At 40.8% G+C, this 23,995-nt stretch overlaps 3 protein-coding genes across 3 annotated transcripts in view; 1 reads left to right on the top strand and 2 right to left on the bottom strand.

Moving 5' to 3' along the window:
* Nucleotides 1-185: 185 nt before the first annotated feature.
* Nucleotides 186-3,183, bottom strand: LOC106745098. The gene is made up of 3 exons (XM_014620375.1): nucleotides 3,022-3,183; nucleotides 2,598-2,780; nucleotides 186-368 (listed from the first exon to the last, which is right to left on the bottom strand). Exons 1-3 carry the CDS (start codon nucleotides 3,181-3,183, stop codon nucleotides 186-188), a joined length of 528 nt encoding a protein of 175 aa, XP_014475861.1.
* Nucleotides 3,184-6,611: 3,428 nt separating this feature from the next.
* On the bottom strand, nucleotides 6,612-9,576 carry LOC106745103. The gene is made up of 4 exons (XM_014620379.1): nucleotides 9,513-9,576; nucleotides 8,735-8,911; nucleotides 7,233-7,347; nucleotides 6,612-6,778 (listed from the first exon to the last, which is right to left on the bottom strand). Exons 1-4 carry the CDS (start codon nucleotides 9,574-9,576, stop codon nucleotides 6,664-6,666), a joined length of 471 nt encoding a protein of 156 aa, XP_014475865.1. The 3' UTR covers nucleotides 6,612-6,663.
* Nucleotides 9,577-12,441: 2,865 nt separating this feature from the next.
* LOC106745104 (protein neuralized) overlaps nucleotides 12,442-23,995 on the top strand; it is a 105,268-nt gene continuing 93,714 nt past the window's right edge. The window contains exon 1 of the mRNA XM_014620383.1: nucleotides 12,442-12,733. Within this exon, the coding sequence (XP_014475869.1) occupies nucleotides 12,700-12,733 (34 nt within the window). The 5' untranslated portion in view covers nucleotides 12,442-12,699. The remainder of the gene's footprint in view (nucleotides 12,734-23,995) is intronic.

Here is a 23,995-nt window from a genome sequence, read left to right as displayed (position 1 = left end):
TCTCTCTCTCTCTCTCNCTCTCTTTTCTCCCTCTCTCTCTCTCTCTCTCTCTCTCTCTCTCTCTCTCTCTCTCTCTCTCTCTCTCTCTCTCTCTGTTGTTACGGACGACAAAATCGGCCGTGTTGACGTACCTCGGCAAAAAATGCACACGTTCCACGGAGAAGAGAGAAAGATTTTGACAAATGTCACTTGCTCTTTTCCAATATCGGCCGGAATCGCCTGTTGTTCCTCCGGCTGATCCTTCTGCTCGGCCTCCTACCGGCGGGACACACGTTCCGTGCGTGACCTTTCGTTGGATTGTTGTTATCATCGCTCCGCCACGTGGCCCGTTGTTCAGACGGTGCGTTGAACAGTTTCACATAGGTATTCTGAAATATCGTGACGTGACATTGCATTAAGTCCGGCGGCGTTCAACGTGATCGCCGGACACGCGAAAGCGTTGAATTCGCGGGAGACTCGGACGACGCGTTCGACCCCGCGAAATTGCGAGCTGGACTCGCGCGTTTCTTCCTTTTCGTGTTATCGGGATATGGTAATCAAGACGTCCGCCGGAGTTTCGTGTATCTCGTACGACGGAGTGTTCCTTCAAATGGGTGAGTCTTTTTATGTAGAATCGACGAACCGCGACTGACACGACGAGATTCAAGAAGCGAGTCCGAGGCTCGGATTTGCGACCGCGCGTCGGTCGAACTCTCCGGATCAAAAACCAGATAATGCCCCGTATGGATCTCAAGGTCGCGATTAATCGACAGGGAGGGTGGTACGAAGATAGTGTGTAGCGAGTTTTTGTGGTTTACCTGGTTTTTGCACCGTGGTCTCCTCCACGTCACGTGGTAGCGGTATTCTCCGCGAGACGTGAACGGTCTAACTTTTCTGCGCTTCGCCGCGTCCGACGATTCTAGAAAGCAGTGTACATTTGCGCTTGATGACCAGGGCTGACAATGGCACTGTCCGAGCGAAATGGCACACTCGACGCATGTAAGTACTTTGACAGTTGCTGCGAGCTTAACTCGGCAAAGAGAAATATTGTTTTTTTTTTTTTAAAGCGCAAGTGTCTCGTTTGGATTCGAGTGATCAGTCGAGCAAGATGAAATATTGACTGTTTCGGATGTTCGAATAAATGCTCGTTAATTGTTTCTATATATTTTCTTGGTTCTTGTGTCAGCTACTCGCCGCAGCTATCTTGTTTTATGATTTTGAGGGAGGAGGATTTCTTCATGTATGACTATATATAGAATATTTCCATACATATAGAAATATATAATTATACTTGATTATACACACACACACACACACACACACACNACACACACACACACACACACACACACACACACACACACACACACACCAAATTATATATATTATTATATATAATATGATATATACACATGTATCATCATATGTGCAAAGATCGTATGTATTTAAATACACAGTAAATAATTTGTATTAAATTTAACACTTTTCACATGTTTCAAACGGCTAACACAAATTTGTGCTAATTTAACACAAGGTGAATATATTGTAATACAAATGTTATGTAAAAAATTAACACAAAATTAATACCCATAATATGTTAATCGATACTGAAATATAAAACGTGTTACTTTAATACTGACATATTTTAAATATCGACTCAACATAAAATATAGATGTAACATAAACATAATATATTAAATTAACACACAGGTATGTTAAATTTCACAAAAATTATAACAACGATTTTAATACAAGTACTAAATGTTTCTTATTGTATATAATCATATAATTGTATCACTATTTTTCATATATAATTATATGTTTTCACACGTAGACCTATTTTATATGTATGATACTTTATATATGATTATATATAATTATATATAATTATATAATCTGAATTTTTCACATACATGGAAAATTTTTCCTCAGAAAGCCAGAAGCAAGAAAATTTGTACCTAAAACCCTTGCAGTATATGTTTAAATAAGAAGATATACCCACACAAATTGACATTTGTGATCAATTTAGTAGTATTAAAAGCAGGGTCTACAATGAGAATTTAAGGCGTAAAACTTAAGAAATTGACCAATCACGGCCGAATTATAAAAGAAAAGTCAATTATAATTGGTCAAGTTCTTAAATCTTACGCCTTAAATTCTCATTGTAGACTCTGCTTTACAAATCATATTTGTAACATACTTGGAACACTTTTCTTTTGCTCGAACAATCAATAATTAGTGTGAAATTAACGTAACAAGCACAAGAAAAGATGAGTTAGAAGAGAAAGATTGCATGTAATGTTAATTTTACAGTTGTTTATTGATTGTTAGAGTAGAAGGAAAGTGTTCAAAGTATTTTAGAAGTTGAATCGATCGCAAATGTCATTTTGCAGGTATATCTTTTCACTTCGATCGTATATTGCAAGAATTCTCGGCATGGATTTCCTCGCTACATTAAACAAGACGACTGTTGTGAGGAGAGCCTTAACACGATGAGAAGTTTTCGGTGGTCATAAGACTCACGATTGCTCTCGAGGCTATCCATTAATTAGCGCGCGTTGCTGCTCATTGATGACAGAAATGATTATCATGATTAGCGGGACACGAGTCTCGTATACCTTTCTCAGAAAATTCACGAACATTTTCGCGACCCCGGTGTACAAGAATATGACGATACAGGCAGAAGCAAAGTCCTCGACGTCTTCGTGGCTGATACTGTTAGCGATATTGACAATACCTCGGAAAACATTGGCAAACGTCTGCAGCGAGTCGATGCACAGGTCCCTGAAGAAACAGATCACCTGGAAACGCAGGTCACTCCTCGCACTATTCGCTCGCATTTCCTCCCTGCAACTTCATTTCGCGAGTTTCACCGATATTTCTCCTCGCTGCGTTCTTAGTGTCGATTCGAAAGTCGAATCGCGTAGATTTCGAATTTTCGATTCGAACTGTCCTTCGAGATTCTCCGTATATTTTACTTTACAATGTTTACATTCGTGAAATTTCAAACTGTCACTGTTTTGTGCGCGAGCGAAACGTCACCTGAAACGTCAAGTTCATCAGCACGAGTATCAATTCGACCATCCTCGCCCAATAGTCGAGTACGATCATCAGGACGAGATCGAAGGTCTCCCAAAGCCAGCAGACGACTTTCCAGAAGAAGCTGGCGAATCGGTCGGAAGAGTTGGACACCTGACCTTTCATGGCCGGTCGAAATTTACACCGCCGTCGTCGAACGATCAGCCAGGCCCGAAATCGCCGCTTGTTCAAAAGTCGAAGAGGCGGATCGATCGGTCGCGTTTAAACAAAGAAAAGAGCAACGTGGCTTCGCCCCTGAAATTGCCCCCGTGCACTCGAGATAACGAGAAAACAGAGAGGGAGAGTAGAGAGGAATGTTCGTTTAACAACTTCGAGATATGCTTTATTGATATCAAGCGGTAATTATACAATCGAAGTATCGCATATACACATTACTAGTGAGTAGCCAGAGCAGCAAGTCGCGTGTGGACTATTTAACTGTTCGTTACGTTCACGGCTAAAGAATCTTAATCGTAGTCTGGCAGTATTCACTGTCCCAGAGAGCATTGAGACGTCTTTAAGTGTCTGAGAGACGTCTTCGAGAGAGATAATGAGGTCTGTATTAGAGTAGGTGTCACTTGAAGCTCGTCTCATGTGAAATACTAAGATTGTAATTCAGGGTTAGACCTGAGTTTTTCAGTTGAATCACATGATCCAAACAACACAAAACCTAATACCGAGACATAAGACGTCTTTAAGGCATCTTTAAGACGTCTTAAAGTCGTCTTTAAGTAGATGTCTATAAGATGTCTTTAAGATGTTTTAGAGATGTCTTATGTCCCAGTTTTAGGTTTTGTGCTTCCTGGGGATATACATACATGATTATAATTGTAACTGATCTGATTGATTGATTAAATCTATAATGAATTCAATTGGAAAATTCACATCTAATTCTAAATTCAGATGTATCTCATTAAGTTTCAAGTAACGACTGTTAAATACGGATTTAAGATCCGTATTAATAATCGTTATTTGAAACGGTTGATGGAAATATTTTGTTAAAAGTACCGAGAACTGAGTATTTGAAAATATTAGAAATTGATGAAAATCTCTCAACTGACCTCATTTCATTACCATTTCAAAATTACGTTACTTAAAAAAATGGCTGAAGTATCGAAATTAATTTTTTTACTAAAATATTGATGAAATTTTAATGAAATGGAGTCGGTTGAGAGAAATTTTCAAATATATTTCAGCAAATTTTCATTATATTTTCAGTAAAATATTTTCATCACGGTATAAGTGAAAATTGCTTTTTATTGAATAATTGCTGAAATATTGATGAAAGTAATTTTTTACTGAATTATTGACGAAATGATAATGAATTGGAATCAATTGAGAGAGATTTTCAAATATATTTCAGCAAATTTTCAGTGAAATACTCTTATCAGAATTGCTTCAAATGAAATATTCGGATTGGAATTCAGAATTAAATGTGAATTTCTCAGTTGAATAGCGTTTATTGATATAATATCAAATATATCGTACGATTCAATTGAAAAACTCACATTTAACTTTGATTGAAAATCTCAGTATCTCATATGAAACGAGTTTCAACTGACAACTATCAATACGGACCAAAGACACGTACAGAAAAGGTCTCTGAGACATCAGTTAAGTCCGTATTAATAATCATTACTTGAAACGTGCCTCACGTGAGATCACGCAGATTTGAATTTAGATCCGTATTGGTAATTGTCACTTAAAACTTTTTTTATGTGAAACACTCAGATTTGTATATAGAGTTAGATTTGAATTTTTATCCAAATTATACAGGGTGTTAAAAAAAACTTCTCAATATTTATGGTAGATAGTACACACCAAACTCTGAGTAAAGAACATTTGTAAATATAGATCAAAAGCTCAACTGTTTCTGAGATGTAAACATTTTTGTATGTTAACATTATGATTTACTTGCTAGTTTCTACATGTCGCATGCGATGTTTATCTCAGTGTTTATAAATCTCCTCATTCGATTTTCATACATATATACTTCATAACAATAGATTTCACTAGCAATCTCTGCTTATCTTAATTTCTTGGTGAATACATTAGTTCTTAGAACGTATGCCTTTGCCTGAAAGATTATTGATGTGGTACATACATGATGGGGCTTCAGCTCATTTTGTGCGTAATGTGAGAGAGCACTTAAACACGGTACTTCGGTCAAAGGTGAATTGGACGACGTAGAACAGTTGCATAGTCCTCTCGATTTCCTGATTTAAATCCCGTGAACTTTTTTTTTATAAGGATATTTGAAAAGCATAGTATATTCATCGCCGGTAAATGACTTAGAAGAATTACGTGACCGAGTTCAGCGTGCTTGCCAAATAATTCGACGGGAACTTTTCGGAATTTTCGAAAGAATTCGCGACTCCGTAAGAAGAAAATGCTAAACATGTATGAAAATGGAAAGAGGACATGTGGAACACTTTCTGTAAATATCGAGATAAAGATTTAGACAGATTACCTTATTCTCACGTCGCACGTGAAGCCAATAAATCATTCATGGTGTTAACATACAAAAATGTTTATATTTCAGAAACGGTTGAGCTTTCGATCTATGTTTATTAAAGTTTTTTTTTACTCAGTATAGTGTATATTATCTATCACACTGAATGTTTTTTTTTTAATACTGTATAATACACGCGTTACATTTGTAAGAGCAATTCGACTGAGGAGCTCACATCAAACTCTAAATTCAAATTTGCATTTCTCATCTGAATCAAGTTTCAAATGACGACTTTTAATACACTGAAAGAAAAAATATCTAAAAAATCAAAAATATATATTCGGTTTTACTACATAAAAATATATTTACTCAAATCTTTCTAATTTCTTTTATTTAAGTAGAATAAATCATCGCTTTCACGTGAAAAGCTATAGATTTAAGGAAATCCATATTTTCTATTTTGAATTTGAAAACATTTTTTCTTAGTGTAAAAATATGTATATTAATATAAATAAATATGCTATTATTACCTATCGAATAAATATTTTTTATTCTTTAGATATTTTTTCTTTCATTGTACAGGCTTTGAGAATTAGATTAGAATTTTTCAATCGAATCATACGATGTATTATGTGATACTTTCAATTGCGAGATCCCATTGAAAAACTTACATCTAACTCCAATCTTAAATTTGATCAAGTATCTCGCTTTAGACGAGTTTCAAGTAACGACTGTTAATACGGTTCTTAAGCCGGTATTCATAATCAGATCTTATATTTACGATACCGTCTTCAGATATTTTCTAGCTAATGAAATGAGCCGTACAGCATCTGAAAATGAACTTCAGACGATCTTAAGTACAAGATTCGACTATGAATATCGGTCTTAGACATGCGAGTTGCATGACAAGATGTGGCCTGTTTTGTGCATCATAGGATCTAATTTAATAGTATCCTCGTTAATTGTCACGCGCATATAGCGTGATATATTCATTGCTCAAGTCCGTTATCACGAGGATCACATCGGTGACCCTCCGGTGATTCGGAGTCGCCGTCCGCTTTTCCGTTCCTCGTACGTACGATAAAACAGCGGCGCCCGCGACTTGCGTATGTACATACACACACATTCATCATCGTGTCGAAAAGCACGCGTTACTAGAGTAGTCCTGCGAAGATCGGCAGTATCAAAGCGATCAGCGTTGCCAATTCCCCTGACGACGCGTTGCACGCATCCGCGTCGCTGCAAGACTGTACGCATCCGCGCACGTACCTGCGAAACGTAAGACGTATACAGGTACGATCGATTCATCTGTTTGAGGACCGATTGTTCCGATTTCTTGCTAAGATTTACCAGACAGGTAAAGTAGACATCTAGTGAACAGACCAATCAACAACAGCTACTGATGTTTACCTAATAGATACCTGTCGGGTAAATCTTACTACATAGAAAAGAAATAATCAACGATAGATATTTTCATATATAAGTAAGAATATTATAATATTCTTAGAAGATTTTTAGTCTTGAAGCGCAATATTTGCATCAATACAAATTCAATCGAATCATGACTAAAAATCTTCTAAGAAGATTATAATATTCTAGCTTATATGTAAGAATATCTATCAGTGATTTAAGTGAATTAAAACCAATTTTTTCCTAGAAGTTGAATCGGCCCTAAGTTGGCGCACTTTTACAATTTCTTTTTTATCTCATCACGCTGTCTTACTTGTCGTCGAAATAGAATCCGCCGCAGTGGGACATCCTGATGATCTCGGAGTCGGTAGTCAGAGTGCCGCTGTCTAGCGCGCAACCCCTCACCATGAGAGACTCGCCGGATTCGTCTGGCATAATTCGGAAAAAAATCGATTAAGTCACAGTGTGAATCGAAGTCCTTGAAAAATGTAGATCGCGTTGAAAAGTTGTGGAAAAACAACCGTGATAAATTCATATTTTCAAAGAAAAGGGATTACGATGCCACGTGGCTTTTCACAGAGTCGCGACGTATTTTTCGGAGTTATGAATTTAAGGCGATTCGTTTTCCGACGCAACTCGAAATTTCAGTCTTACTTTTAAGTCTACTCAGTTCCATATTAGGTCTTCAAATGGAGAAAATGGAAAGAGCTTCCCATTTGTAGCATCGAAGAAGCTTTAGTACTTCGTTGATGCTATAAAAAGAATTTAGACCACTTGGGGAGAAATTTTAAATTCTACATTAAGTCTTCAAATGGAGAAAACGGAAATAACTTTCCATTTGCACTTGTAGCACCAAAGGAACACAGTAGAAGATCTTTGGATATTTAATGTAGAACTAAATTGGACTTAAAGTAAGACTAAAATTTCGACTCGAGGTTTCCCAAAAATTAGTGATCAATCTTCCCAAGTCGAAATGTTAGTTCTATATCAAGTCTATTTAGTGCTACATTAAGTCATAAAAGGTCTTAATAGGGATAAATTATTAGGTTTTAATTAAGGATAAATTATTATCGTTTTCTCCATTTGAAGATTTAATGTAGAACTAAAATTTAGACTTTGGAGGACTAAATTCTCTTTGTAGCATTAATTAAAGGAACATTTAATGCTACAATTAGGAGTTGAGAGTCTAAATTTTAGTTCTACATTAGTCTTCTAAATTCTACATTAAGTCTTCAAGTGGAGAAAAATGGCCACAGCTTTCCCATTTGTAGCATCAAAGCAGCATAATAAAAAGCTTTTTAAGACTTGATATAGAACTAAATTAAACTTAAAGTAGAATTAAAATTTCGACTCAGGAAGACTATAATTTTAAAGTTTCGGAAAAACTCATTTTTTCTTCATTTTCCGTGGATTTTTTGGTTCTTTACCTTCTTCTCTACGGAAGAAAATAAACGTAACAGATCTTAACCGAACATGCGTGCATTTTTCGAACCAATTTTTATACTTTCGGAACAGAGACCGAAGTAATCCGCGGAAAAATTGAAAGAGAAAAACGATTTTCTTTCTTCGCGCCGTAGTGAGTTCCCCAAGCAGAGCGGATAATCACGATGGTGTCAAAATGACGAGATAATGATCGGATCGCGATCGAAAAGTAAGTTTTTACAGTCATTTTCTCGTCATTTTGACGTCATCCTCGACATCATCGTGATTTTCTGTTCTGTCTGGGTCGATCGTTGCTGAAATTTAAAAACTATAGGAAAGACACTTCGCGAGAAATCAGAATTCGCGTTACGCCAGAGTAGTTCGCGAGTTTACCGTATACACCGGCGATTTTGATGCAGGCCGTCGCCGGAAAGAGACCGTCCCGCCCTTTTCGACCGCCCAAGCAGGGCGATTCCAAGAAGGCGAGGCTCCCATTGTTATGAAATGGGTCATCGCAGGGCTTGTTGTCGCCATCGATCGAGACGCACTTGAAGCAGTCGATGGCCCGCCCTGCGGATCAGATCGGTCGCATTCGTTGTGGCGGATGGCTACTTTTATGACGATGCAGTACGATGTTTGTTGGAATATTTTATTCTACAAACGCGACAAGCGAGGAAGAGTAGATTATAAACGCGCGAGGGACATTTGCGTCAACGCGAGAGAACATCTCAACGATCGGCCACGAAGTCGCTACTACGAGCGGCGCGAACGAGAACTATTTTTACGCGAAATCGTGCGAATCGAGCTATACATTACGGTCGAGCCCGCAAAGCGGTTCGTCCTCGAAACCGGAGGTGTGCAATTCACTTATCGATCTTGCTCGCGCGCGAGATTCGCTGATAGCTCGCCGACAGTTCTCGACCCTCGTGCCCTGTCCGAGATCTGATCTCGGTGGGAAATGAAACCGAATTTGGAATGCGGAAAGAAGAAGAAGTAGAAGAAGCGCGTCGTAATTAATTCTCCAAGCAGAGCAAATAGTCACGATGACGTCAAAATGACGATGAGATAATGATGGGATCGCGATCGAAAAGTGAATTTTTGTAGTCGCTTCCTCGTCATTTTGACGTTATCCTGACATCATCGCGATTTTCCGGGTCGATCGTTTACCGACCTCTTTGGAGGCAAGTGAGGACGGACAGTGCGAGGCACAGGATCCGAGGACTCCCCGGGCTCATGCTTCAAGGCTCGGCAACACGAGAGGCACTTCTTTCCCGATGGCGTGCAGATCGGCACTCTCGTCGTCGCACGTCCAACGTCAGCTTTCACATTCCGGCCGATACCACGCGGGTTCCACGCCGGCGATCATGTCTCAGTTCACTTCAACAACTTCAACGCCAGCCGACCCGACTCGGCCGGTTTCTCCGGCGCTGCACGGCGATCGTCGTCGTCGTCGTCGTTACGGTGTCAGGATGATCCATAGGACGCGGCGGAGACTTGCGACGACCCTGCCGATAGCCACGCTCGTCGACGTCGTATTACAGTCGTCTCTGCGCGCCGACGACGTAGTGTTTTGACAGCCGGTTACCAAGGCGATCGCACCGACGTCGTCGTCGTCGTATCGTCATGTAGACCGAGATCTCGCTCTCGCCGAGATTTACTTGGTGATCGATGACTCCCGACCGAACCGTCGTCGTCGTTCTTCCGGCGAATCAATAAGTTCTCATCCTTCGTAGTCTGCGACCGGACTCGAGGCCGGCCTCGACTCGATCTTCATACGCGAGCCCTGGACGCGTTACTCGCGTGATAGTCCAGCTGGTGTCGCGGAACGCACGCACGTGCGACACGCGATTAGTGGGTATAGGTGGGATTTATGAGCAGGCAAAAGCTCGAGGGTCGTCACGCATGTGAGGAAATAATGGTATTTTTTCATTCTTTTCTTCGCGTTTAATCTTTCATTATTCAGCCGCTGCGCGGCCTGATAGGGAACGTGATGTAACCAGTCGAGGTATTGGGATATGTCCTCGTACGTTCAAGGATATAGGTGCACGGTAAAAAAATCTGGTATTAAGCACAAAGAGAGAACAAGCAGATGCATTTTGGTCGAAGGAAACAGAATTTCTGGTTATAAAAGCCATATTTGAGCCATGAGAACCAGAAATTCTGTTTCCTTCAACTTCCAGAACGTATCTGGTTGTTCCCTTTGTGGTTGATGCAACCAGTTTTTTTTTCATGCGCGTACAAACGGGTACGAATAGTTTTCATCTATTCCCTTCTTCGAGGTAACAGTAAGATTAATACATAAATATCCTATAAAAATGTTAAGTAAAACAGCTCGTAAACGTTCTTTATGTTAAATAAAAAATTTTAAATAAGGAACGAAGTAAATGTTGCGCTGAAGACATAAAGGCGATATTAATATCATGTATTTTATCTGAATTAGAAAAAATCGCTTAGCCAAGCTTCGAACCCATCGGACATAAAGAATCCTCTTATAACACCGCTAGGTGGCGTTAGATAGTCCATTATCCACTTTTCGATTATCCGATTGACATATATATTATCTCAATATTCTATCTATAGATTTAATTTTTAATTTTTATTTCAATAAACAATTAGTTATATTCATTTGATTATAGATACAATATTTGCGGTAAGTAAATGTGAAATAATTAATATTCGTGAATAGTGGGACTAATTGTTAAATTGGATGTAATTGATAATTATAATTTTTGAACAAGTAATAGAAGTTAATGAGACAAGTTAGAATATCGAAAAATTATTCCCGAGCAAGTAGTATAAGTCAATGACAAGTGGAACTATTGAAAAATGATTTTCGGACTAGTAGTACAAGTCAATGACAAGTCAAAAAAATCTAAAATATTCAAATTTTTCATCTGAATCAGGGAATAAGTGCTCCTGATTAAAATGACGTTGATTATATTAATGAAAAATACATATGGGATCCATACAGCAAAAATATCCTAAAGATATCGTAATATCTCTAGGATATCCCTATGGTGTATTTTAGTTATTTTTGCCATGTAGGAAGAAGAAATAAGTTTTAAGTAATTTGAATAATGTACAAAGAAGATCAACTTTTTAAATATGATCTTTACTTATCTATTATACAAAAAATTTCCGTTATACATAATCTTATTTGAATCGATCGTTTAAGATACATACAACTTATAGTTAAATGTAAAATTAATTTTACAGTTAAATTTTATAATAGCAATTTAGCATTATGTATGAATTATCTGTATTTCGATGATGCGCATAAAAGATGCTATATTAAATTAACACGATACGCCTTTTTACGAATGTCGTATCAGTTTAGTACATTGTCTTTTATATACATCGCTGAAATTAAGTTAATTTAACAAAAACTTACTGTTTAGATACACATATATGAAACGATCGATATATAAACCAATAATACAGGATGAAATTCGATTATCGATCGAAAAGCGATACAAATAAATTTTCAAGCTCCCACGAAACCTTAGTCCGGATCCACAATAATAGATGTAATAAGGCCCGTCAACGTGAGTTAATCAAATCGGTCGATTAAATTCAGTTAGTCCATTGGAACTGACGAATTTAACATCTATCTAACAACGATGCGATTGGACAGTTCCGACGGAAGGGCCAAATTTGTAATTGACCGATTTGCTTAACTCGCGTTGGTGAAACCGGACGTAAACATTTTAGCGCCCCAAGTACGACATTTTAATGTAATTTTTCGCAAAAAGCGGACGTCGAAATTCCTAAGATATAAGCGTTACTACAGCTCTTGGCAGCGCAGAAACCGCTTGTTAGAAGCCGCTCCATGTTTTATCGCTCAAGATAATAAGCCGGAAGCTTCCCATCCGCGGATCCGGACTTACCCCGCCGCGTTATCTCGCTCAGCGGGCGAGAGATAAGAAAAAGGCACGTCCGGCGGGGCGCACCTGCATCATCGAAGAGAGGAATCAATTTCGCCGCTGCGGCACTCCGCAGCTCGAGAGCGCCGCTCTCGCGCGCGCGTTCAAACGGCGCGTAAATGCGGACGCATGCGCTCGGGCGCCGCGGGCCAATCACCTCTCTCGCGCCAGCCGCGTCGCGCTGTCGGTCTCGTCAGCGAGGCAGCGCGCTCGTCCGCCTCCGCCGCGTAGCGACACTGCGGATGCCAGCGGATGCACGATGTGACGAACTGACAGCGGTAATCAACGAGCGAAAGCGAAATGCGTCGTGCCTGTGCGCGCCCATGCGCCCGTTTTTTCACGTGAGCCTATCCACCGCCGCCGAGCACCGCCGCCGTCGTTGGACCCGACAACACCGCTGCCTGCAGTCGTGCCGCCGGGCCGACCACGACGACGATGGGCCAGTCGTCGAGCAACACCGGCCACAGCGGTGAGTCCCTCGAATTCTACGCAGCGCGCTGTACCGATCGCGTGCCGCCGCTCTCTCGCGGCCGGCGCGACCGCTTTTTTCGTGCGCGCGCGCCCACCTACTCATGCACGCGTGCACGTACGCACACACGTACGTACGCTTGACATGTGTCAACGCCGCGGCGGCGATCGACCGCCGATGATCGTGACTACCGTCGCGCAGCGACCAGGAACCGTCCGGCCTCCCCGCCTCGAGAGGTTATGTTCCGTCACAGGGCGGTCATGAGTGTCCATCTTCGCCCTGTCCTTTCCTTCGAATTTGTAAGCCTGCGAGGAAGAGACAAGCCTCTCCTTGAATTTTGCCCGCAGGAGAGCTGGACGGGTCCGACAGAGAGTCGGCGCGGGTCACCCGCGAGGATCGTTATTGCCTCCTTGATAACTCGATTGTTTTCTTTTTTTTTTTTAATCCGGCTTATCGAGAGCGGAAGCTCGTGTTTCCTCGTTGCTTCCTGCCGCGCTGTTCGAATGAGCGATTTTATCGCTATTTGAGCATATGTCATTTGCAGTTGCCAATGAATCACGGCTGGATTTAGTCGTCTCGAGTGAAGAGACGTTTTCCCTTTGGGTTTTTTTTCATTTATCGCCATTCGGTGGGCACGCAATGTGCGCGATAACACGCGATTTTTAAACGCCGAGGATGCTCAAACACGTCGTTTCACTTTTACCGACGTCTCTTCCGTTGGCACCGTCTGCAGGCGACATCTGCCTCAAGACGAACGCTAGCTCTCTCGGTAAAGAGGTTAAGCGCGAGCTCTGAGCTTCCTTAGAAATTTATATTATTAACCCTTACCGGTCGTAAGTCACCTCTCACGTGACAACAATACTTCGTCGCTGCGGTCGTACGTCACGTAGGAGGTGACAAGTCGGAATCTGTCGAAACTCGCTCTCTGTCAAATGCGGGTACGATTGCCTTGTCAGTTGAGCATAAGCAACGGAGCAATTGACATCTCCAGTGATATATCACTGCTTTTTGTACTCAATTTTTGAATATATTGAGCCCAAAAATGAATAAAGAAAATTTTATAAATTTGCGCGATATGGAACGCCATCAACAACAGACAATGAGGAGAGATTAGATGGAAAACTACATATCCTCCAACTTGATGCTAAAGGAAAACATAATGACTGTTTAGTATGTTCTACTCGTAAGTTGCCTGGAAGAAGAAAAACAATAGTATATTGTAAAACGTGCAACAGAAAACCATTCCTTCATGTTGGAGATTGTTTAAAAAAATATCATACATTAAAAACTTATAAATAATTATTTGAAACTCATATATTTGTAATACTCCTTCAAAAAATAAATAATTTCTAACAAAAATGTTATTCTTATAATACTGAAAATTTTTCGCATATTTACCGAAACCAGCTACAACCTAGTGAGAATCACGCATAAAAAGTTAGCGTCCGATAAGGGTTAATAAGAGACAAGGATCTGTATTATGAACTCTCTTTTATTGATGAAAATGTTTCTAAAATATGATTAGAAATCACCTGATCGGCTGCGAAATACTAATTTTATACATATATTAATTTTATACATCCTCCGATCATAAGTTTTCACATGTGAAATACGAAGGTACTTCGAATTAAGATATCGGGATGAATTGTGTCTTGCACGTTAAAAATAATAAGCTCCCACAACTGAAGCTGCACTGAACAAAAATTGTTACGTTCAAGTAAATATTCGCTAAGGAATGTTACAGTAGTTTATTTTACTTAGCTTAAGTAAATATTATTTGAATGTAGCACACTGGAAGGAAGATAGTGCTACATTCAAGTAATATTTATTTAATTCAAATAAACTACTTCAATATTCCTTAGCAAGTATTGCCTTTGACGTAGCAGTTTTTTTTAGTGTAGCTATCCATATGATACAACTAAAATTTAGTCATTAGACCTATATAGAAAAAAATAGTCTTAAGGCTCTTGACTGCTCGCTGCAACTATCTTTGTTTAGTGACGTCACAAGCGAGAAAATTTATGTTAAAAATTCTTGCGTTATACATTCAAATAAAAAGATATACCCATAAAATGACATTTGTGATCGATTCAGCCCACTTGTAAAATGACTCTTCTTTTACTCGAACAACCGATAAATAGCCGTAAAATTAACTCGACAAGAAACCTTCCCTTTTAATTTTTTTGTTCTAATTTTATTAATGTTGATTTTGGAACCATTTATTGATTGTTCTAAGAAAAAGTAAGTGTTTCTCACTTTACAGGTGTACTGAATCGTTCACAAATGTCATTTCGTAAGTGATTTTTATTTGAACATATAACACAGGAATTCTTGGCACGTGTTTTCTCGCTTCTGACGTCATTAAGCATAGACGGTCGTAGCGAATAGTCAGGAGCCTTAAATGAAGAACAGATATTCTCATGCATAAGCAAGAATATTGTAATCTTAGGAGATTTTTAATCTTGATTGAATTTGTATTGCAAGTATTACTTGCACTCAATTAAAAATTAAAAATCATCTAAGAATATCATAATATTCTTGCTTATATAAGAGAATATTTATTATTGATTTCAGATTATTTTTTCTATGCAATAAGCACCCATCTTGCGCTTTCGTATATTTGTCAGTTAAAGACTGCTCGTTCACAGCAGGAAATTGAAACTATTGAAACTGAATTGAAATTGAAACTACTCGCGCTCAAGAACACGAGGTCACTGTTTTCTTTGCGGAAAAGAATGCAATAAGACTGTCAGAATATTCTGCCAAAGATACACAAATTGGACCTATCCAGAATTGCAATTATGTATGTAATATTTGCTTTGAAAATAATAGATTATCTATACATCGTATCTTAGTAATAGATAGAACATATTTATTTCTCACCCTTCACCTTTAAAAAGGAGTTTTACATCAATCTTATATAGATCTTCATCGAGTAAATATACAAAGTTTGACGTATGTTTCTTAATCCTTATAATTATCTTTTCATTATATAAAATACCTTCGAAATTTTTAATTATTCCTAACTGTCGGAGCAAATTCTTTTCTTCCTATGTACAAATATAGCTATAGAAATTAGCTCCTACAGCTATAAACTAGGTCTGATAATTAAGCCGATAAAACTGGTAACTAAATTTCATTTGTATCACACGAATAGCTAATTTTATACTGTGAGAGTTAATTTTCAGTCGTGGAAGCTGATTCTTCTTTCCGTATGTCTGAATTGTTAGACGCATCGTACCTTGGCAGGAGAAAAGCCGATGCTCAGACTTGATAATTTGATAGTAAAGACTCCAAGAAGGTGCTCTCTCTCTCTCTTTCTTTCAACATTGACCTCTTCTTCGGAACTGAGTTTCCCTTGTATAGGTCTGCCGTCTTATATATAGATTTCGGACAATGGCCCCACCTCTTTCCCAAGGCGCAGGCCAGAAGTTACACAGGAGAGAGAAGTGTAATGCTGAGTAGAGCGCGATAACTGGATTACGCGACGTTTAAACTTACCGAAAGCGGCGATATCGCGCGGCTGCTTGTGCGCGTTTCGACGGCACGCGGTGTTTTGCCAGCTGCATTCTTCCCGGGCGCATCTTTCGATTTCGTTTCGTAAAGGTTGGGTTTCAAGGCTTGCAAGATGGTCCCGCACCCCGTACTTCGTAGCACCCTCTATCGCAGGATCCGCCGGCGTGTACCTCGGCCGTGGGCCACAGATGGTATTGTCATATGGCAGACACAGGCGGGCCTTTCGAAGGCGGTAAAACCGCGATTGCACATCCGCACAAATCCACGACAGACCTGACGCGGGCCACCAATGCCTCTCCTCTCTTCTTCCCAATTATCTAATCGACGTCACGCGAGCGGTTGCCTCGGACGCACATACGCACGTATGCATGCACGCACGCACGCATACGAACGCGCAGCTTCTTTTTCTCCTTCACTTACCGACATACGAGGCGTTGTCTGGTGCCTGAACTCCTCGATATCGCAGGGGCAACGTCTCCGGTACGACGAATCGGCCGTTGAATCCGCCACTCGAGAGAGAGAGAGAGGTGAGAACAAATTCGAGGCGTACGCGAGATCGGGCCAGTTGATGCGATTAAACAATGTATTCTTCTTGTTATTGAAAACATACAACCAAATACAAATATTGCTGGGTTTTCTATCTCTCTGGAGAAGATATTCCGTTGGATATGCCATTTTGTCTCGACGAAAATGTATCTCATCGTTTCGGGCTTTTGAGTTCAGAAGTGAAGTTGCACCGGGTGACACCGGGACATCTTATGATCACGCGATAGTTCCAATCTGTCGGATATCAATAAACGATCTTTCAGATGTACAGTCGCTATATTCGGAACAAACTTCCAAAAACAATATCCGAAATAGTAATTTCTGTAACGGCATTAGGCATAGTTATTTTAAATTTCTTTTTCGTAACAAAATTTAGAAGTATGCATGTTATTCTATATTTACATAATATATATATTTTTAAATTATCATATTTATTATTATTTATGATTACGCGCTTTATAAGACATCTTAAAATGCTAATAAATACATGCAGACTCTCTCTCTCTCTCTCTCTCTCTCTCTTTGTGTGTGTCTCTCTTTCTCCTTTATATTGTGAGAAGAGATGTTTGAAGTTGGCTCGTCGGATCTGCATCCGGAAGAGACGCCCGTGAAGTTCATCGGCAGCGTCGGAACGGTCGCGCGGCGTTCGTTGAAAAATCGCGAGGGATGCGCGCTCTCGGGATTCATAGACGACACTTCCGGGGGAAGGGCAATAACGAGGAAGAAGAATCGTAGACGGTATGATGGCTGGGGTTCAGGGCAGCGACCCAGTTCTCATATGTATTTATACCAGAAGACGCTATGCCGGCTGCGTGTGGCCATTTTGGAGATCTAAAGAGAGGAAGAGGGACTACAGCCACGAGCGAGAGGAGGAAGGAGAGAGGGAGAGAGAGAAAAAAGAGACGTCCTCGTGCGTCACGAGACGCACTTGTCGTGGCGTCTAATGACTCTGGAAATTCAATTCCGGTTGCGTCGCGGGGCGAGTCGCGCGCCTCGAGATAATTTCGTTACATCGAGAAAGAGATTTATCACATCGCTCTCTCTCTTTCTGCCTCTTGGAACTCTCTTCCTCTCACTACTCATACTTCCGATTCTTCTAACTCTTTTGACAACAAACTTTACCTTCACTTACTATCCTGCCTTCTCCAGTGACTCTTACTGGTAACTATTACAATTATAAATTCTCTTACTGGTAACTATTACAATTATAAATTCTTCTATCTTGCACGTTAATTTAAATTTATTTCTATTTATAGCTTAATCTTTTCTTTTCTCTTTCTTTTTATATAAATATAGTTTAAATTTATTCACAGCTTATTCTTTTCGCGGCCTGGTTTTTTCTTATTTGGAATTATCATTTCGCTTAATGTAATTTTTAATTTAACACGTTGAGTGCCACGCACATTTCGGAGGAAATCTTGTTCAGGCCAAAAAATTAAAATTTTTTGATAAGAAATATTTAAGTATATTAATTACACGATCCTGAAATTATTTATTAAACTATGTCATTTTTTTAGTTTTATATCGTACTTTGTACTGTCAGTCACCGGTGACTGACGTGGCACTCAACGTGTTAATTGAAAGTAATGTAATTTCTTTTTTTACTTTATTATATATCTTCATCCTTAGAGAACTTGTCCTAGGATATAATAAACGCTGTTTTCTCTCTCTTTCTCCCCCCTCCCCTTTTTCCCTCCCCCTCTCTTGCTATCGGGTTCTCCTGTGCATAGAAAATCCGAGAGAAAGATCCGGATTCCACGATCGTGTTAATAATACATCCGACGGAGTGATTAATTCGTGCGGCGTCTTCGTCGGACTCGACGGGTACAGCAACGAGGTTTCCTCATGCTCCTCGGACAGCGGACTCTCCCACGGGGTCTCGCGCGCAGCTGATCTCTCTCGTTTCTGTTCAGGCGTGGCACAATGAGTCGCCGTTAAAGATCGCGCTTTAACAGTCCCCTTTGTGCGAATCGACGCGGTCGGTCGTTTCGATTCGGCGGAGCGTCGCCGGTGCGCGACTCCGCAGGCGGATCCGTGCATTGTGCCGGCGACGCAAGTCTCAGGAACTTGTGTTCAACTCGACCTGACCTGATCTCCGTCGAGGTGCGGAGCAGGTCTGCTTTGTGGAAGAATTGCGTACGTTGGGTCAGGTAGACGACGCAACGGAGGAAAATAGCAAGCCACGTAAACGACGGCATGGACGGTAAAAACCACCCCGTAGAGCTCGACGACCCGGCCGAGCAGAAAGAGAAAAGCGAGAGAAAAAACGGGCGAACGAGAAGCAGCCCCTTGGAGTTCCCCTTCTCGGAGGACGACACTCTCCGAAGTAGCGTCGTGCGAGCGAGCGGAAAATTCGACGTCCGGAAAAAGGCCGGTCGTCGCTCGCCGATAAGAATGAGAATCCGCACCGACCCGCTCGACCGCAACCGTCGCGAATGCGGGCGGTATAGCGTAAGAGCCACGGTGTATATTTGGTCGAAGTATAAAATCGATATCGTCGACGATACGTCAACGGCAACTCGAGAGCGAACTCGAGCAGACGGATCTTATTTTTGGTTTCGGCGTAAATCCGACCACGCGTTGCCGTTGCACGCGCTGCATTAAACCGAAGTGGCGTCCATTTCTGTGCGGCGATCTGTCAATAAACCCGCGCGCGCCTTCCCGATCATCGCCGTGGTGTATATGGGTCATTACGAATGATGCTCCGAGAGCGGCGGGAAAAAAGACACGCGTCCTGTTATTTTTACTTCCGAGAATTCACGGGGATCTTGACAAATTGGATTCGGTGTCGGGTGTCTTAACCAGGCGATTAGTCGTTTTCTATCTCTCTGTGTCTCTCTCTTTCTATGTTGTCGCATTCCTCAACATTCACCTCAGCCGTCACAGTATTGCACAAGCACCTTCTGAAAATTTTCCCAGAACACGATTTCCTTCTGGAACTGCTTATCTCGTAAACTCCGAACAATTGGTTCTTTGAGTACCTTCGAGCGCGATTATATTCATATTCGCGACAACGGAACGAAATACGAGTGGTACGCTAAAGTTGCTTACCTAGGGGTAATACTATTCGACATATTCGAAGCTTTGAAACTTCGGTATAATTCGATATTTGATGATGAAGTTCGAAGATCTGAAGTCGAATTATTCGAAGCTTCGAGCTCTATTAAAAAATTCGAAATATTGAAAATGTTAATAGAATTAATTTTGGAGAATGCAGCGAAATGCTGTTTAATTAGAATTAGAATTTAATTAAAATTAGATAGTGCCAATTTAACTCAGATAACATGAAGATGTCCTAAGACGTCATAAAGATGTTTTTTAGATAATAAAATGTTTAAAGGGCGCTTTGAGATGTCTTTTAAATATACGTGTTAGATAAATATTTTTAGTTTAATTCTGAGATTTATATTTGTTTAAAACAAAATAAATGAAAAAAGCACAAATAATAATAATGAATGATGAACAACAAATCTCATTAATTTTATTTTAAAATAAATACAAATTTTACTATGATATGTAATAACATAACACAATGAAGAAAAAAATTATATTTTAAAAAAATAATAAATACTATTTACTGTATTTACAAAAAAAAAACATTTTCCAGTTCTTGAAGTTTTGAATATTCAAACATTCTAATATTCAAATATTTGAATGTTCGAATTTTCACGTTCAAAAATTTCATTATTTAAATATAATATGTCGAAGATTCAGAAATTCGAAACTTCGAATTTCTAACCCTACTGCTTACCTTTCATTTTATTTTTTTCTTTATTTTTTCTTTCCTTATTATTTCCAGTTTTGCATTGTAATCTCTACGATACGTCCGAGCAAATTCATTTTGCAACATTCCAATCATATTACACGAAATTTGTATTACTAAAAACTTCTATTGACGTTCTTAGAAGGCTATACTCTAAAGTGACGATAAACTTATCTATTTTTTTCTAATTCCAATTCGACGGATGTATTAGCGGAGTTTCACAATGTTGGAAATCAGGATTGATCTCGAGGAAAAGCTAATAATGGGAGCCGGGGTAAGAAGTAGAATAGAAGAAATCTCACATCCGAATGAATCATTTATTGAAATGAAAACTTGAGTTTTTCCAGTCTTTTCGTCCGGACGAAAACTTCTCTTAAACTTACGATAAAATCACGGGAGCGATGTATTTTTATCTTCTCCGTTATCAACGGATTAATTTCCTCAAGCTCTAAGGTTGCAACCGTCGCGCCTTCGGAAGCATCGCGGAGAGCGTTCTTCCGCTTTATTTATTCCGAGCACGCTCGCCGTTGAATCTCAACAAATGCAGAATAAAATCTCACCCGAGCGGGCCCGGCTCGTGCGAACGTACAAACGAGGAGAAAAGTTTCTTCGTTACTCACCGCGAAAGACTAAGGAGGCGGCCGTCTTGAACACGGAAATAAATGGGCGCCGTGTCGGTGTACATACATAGTTCGGCGACACCCGGTTCACATATGTGCATCTTGCCATGTATGAACGTGTAATGGAGCGTGCACGGCCGTACCTTAGGACGCCGGCTATTTTTGACGCCAGATACACGGCTCGGTTATTGCATCCGCTCCCTTCATTCTTCTATTCTAGGGCTCTCTTCCTCCAGATAACGCTAGGGTGTGGGAGACTGAGGGAAAAGAGAGAAAGAGGGAAGAGCGAGCATCGATAAAGTGCACCGAATACGACGCGTAAATCTCCCAGGAGGCTATACGGTGAAGTAACGCGCGCGTACACCGACTAAAAAGAACACTTGCAGAGTCCCCTCCCTTTCTTGGAATAATTCTGCCAAGAAGAACACCGTCGCGACGCGCTTTATTCTCAAACGTAGCTCGAATGCGCCAGCGATATCTCCCGGAAGCAGCTTTTCTCGTCTCCTTTCTACGCCGAAAATTATGCCGAAAAGAAGCTTTTCGTGTCTCGGAGGCGAAGAGAAAGATAGAAAAGAAATCGCGATATTTCGTGCATATCGTTCACGTGGAATTAATCAGACTACACCAGCGAAAGAGAGAGAGAGGGAGAGCCGGTGAACGCAGCTCGGCCGCGAACACGCGGATCTACCGTTGTTTACGCGAGCCGGTTGCTCCGGGTTGTACGTCTCTCTAGTCAGGGTTTATTTCGTCGCGCGCGCGGCGACCGGTATCTATAACTCAGGCGGCAACAGCAGCCGACAAAGTCGATTCAGCCGCGGTAGTCGGCCACCGTCTATTCCCAGTGCGGTACGTTGCAACACATAGTCCCGCCGCGTTGTATTCTTAACCCGACGACGCTGAGCACCGGGCGCGTGTGAGAGAGAGGGGGGAGAGGTGGGCGGGCGAGAGGAGGGGTGAAAAAAAGGGCAAAAGAGCGTGTCTATGACGTCAATTGGAAAAGGTTCCTGTCGTGCCACGAGGCGCGAACCGCGACCCGACTGTGATCAGCCTTCTTCCCCGTTCACGTCGTCGACGCGACGGCCAAAGTCTCTTCGGCTTTTCTTCTTCGCTTTCCTCCCCCTCCTCCCGTCCTCGCCTTGCTCCGCCGTCTCACTGTCTTTTCCTCTTCTTCCGCCTCCTTCTTTCTTCTTTGACCCCCTTCTTCATCCCTCGGCGGCGTGCTGTCGTCCGCTCGTTAGAACGAACGTAAGTGCGTGCGCACACGACAGTGGCATCCGCGGGATTCGCGCGAGGCAATTGGCCGCACGTCAAGCCGGCTATTTGCAACCCTCGTGGATTAATTTTAAGAGGGAACGACGATTTGGGAACTATTCCGCTCTCGCTGCGCTCGTCGCGCGCTCTTTCTCCCCCCACCTCTTCCTCCTGGTTTTCGTCCAGCTTTTAACGACACCGCCGTGGACACATCCGTCCGGCGTCAACTCGGCCGGCTCCGAAAATTCTCCGCGACGCGTCCGGTTGAATGAAGCGTCTCGCTTCGAAGTTGAAGCGCGAGTGCTCGCTTGCCCGAGGCTTGACTTCGACCGAGGATCGGCGGGCTTGCTCGTGATCACAGAGAAGTTCGGCACATCCCTCCGTCTCCGCGCTCGGCAGGATGAAAGTAACGGGAAGGCATAAACATGTAGAGTAGATTGAGCACTCCCGTTGGAGGGCTGAAGCTGGGACACAGCAAGAGAGGGCAATAGAGCCAGTGTTTTCCTTGTATAATTGCGTAGTTGGTGGGAAGGAAGAAAGAGGAGGAGCGACACATGATAGTACAGTGGACTAATAATTACGAGCGCACACAGTGGTGTATTATTTATGTATCTTCTCACATAAACAAATACACATTATTCCTCTCTTTCCTCCACTATGTTCATTCTCATTCTTTTCTGTTTCTTCTACATCGCTCCCTCCTACAATAGGAGAGACCGGGGCTAGTTAGTTATAGAAGTAAGTTGACACACGGCTTATATTTCGATTATTTTTTAACAAATTATAGAAATTATAGAAATACGTATTGCAATACATGTTACATATACATATTACATTTATGCAAATTATAGAGCCAAGCAAGTAGAACATGCAAAACCATCTTTGATGTATATGATGCAAGTTTCATTTTATCATGTGCAACGGTGATGAGATGATGGCGTTGAATTGCATTTTTAGCAGTGAAAGTAAAATCGCAAATTCAAGAAGATTTAAATCAAGAATTCATATGCATTTTTCCACTTATTTAATATATACAGAAAAAAATACTGTATCAGCAGCACTAAGTTGAGTGAATTTTGTTACTACACAATAGCAATATTAATGAAATAAATACGCCGCATCATCGTTTTAATATAGCCTGAGGTATATAGTACAGTGAAAATAAAGTTAAATCAACTTCATATGTTTACAGTAAATCATAACGTCAGCATTTAATTTAATCAAACTATATTTTTCTTGGTGCAGCCTTGACACGCTTGACATCCTCCAAGATAAAACCGATTTCTTCTGCAAATTTACTCTTAAACCTTTCGATATATGTTTTTTCTGTTGCTGAAGGATTTATTTTCGAATTATATTAAAGCTAGGCACAGAGTGCTGTGTAGAAAAGAACAAAAAAATAAAATGTTAAAAATGTGCCGACTAGCTCCGGCTTCCCTTACTGTGTAACAGAGAAAGTACCACTGTTAACATATCTCTGTCCTTTGATTTTGGCCTCAGCTCTTCAAAGGTAATGCTCTATCTATTGATCTATTCTATTCTATATGTTTATGAACGGGACCCATC

The sequence above is a fragment of the Dinoponera quadriceps genome, unplaced genomic scaffold, assembly GCF_001313825.1.
Source record: "Dinoponera quadriceps isolate SergipeBrazil2010 unplaced genomic scaffold, ASM131382v1 scaffold1114, whole genome shotgun sequence".
In the NCBI taxonomy this organism is placed as follows: Eukaryota; Metazoa; Arthropoda; class Insecta; order Hymenoptera; family Formicidae; genus Dinoponera; species Dinoponera quadriceps.
Note: the sequence above shows the minus strand (reverse complement) of the source record. Positions and strands in the feature narration are given on the sequence as shown.

What these genes read in the sequence shown, in the direction of transcription:
- LOC106745098 (XM_014620375.1), bottom strand. Translation starts at nt 3,183, where the DNA reads ATGAAAGGTCAGGTGTCCAACTCTTCCGACCGATTCGCCAGCTTCTTC. An exon ending in TGATGAACTTGACGTTTCAG is followed by an intron (nt 2,781 to 3,021) that starts GTGACGTTTCGC and finishes CTGCGTTTCCAG; the next exon opens with GTGATCTGTTTCTTCAGGGA. An exon ending in TCGTGAATTTTCTGAGAAAG is followed by an intron (nt 369 to 2,597) that starts GTATACGAGACT and finishes ACGATATTTCAG; the next exon opens with AATACCTATGTGAAACTGTT.
- LOC106745103 (XM_014620379.1), bottom strand. Translation starts at nt 9,576, where the DNA reads ATGAGCCCGGGGAGTCCTCGGATCCTGTGCCTCGCACTGTCCGTCCTC. An exon ending in CCTCACTTGCCTCCAAAGAG is followed by an intron (nt 8,912 to 9,512) that starts GTCGGTAAACGA and finishes TCTGATCCGCAG; the next exon opens with GGCGGGCCATCGACTGCTTC. An exon ending in GGATTCTATTTCGACGACAA is followed by an intron (nt 6,779 to 7,232) that starts GTAAGACAGCGT and finishes TACGTTTCGCAG; the next exon opens with GTACGTGCGCGGATGCGTAC.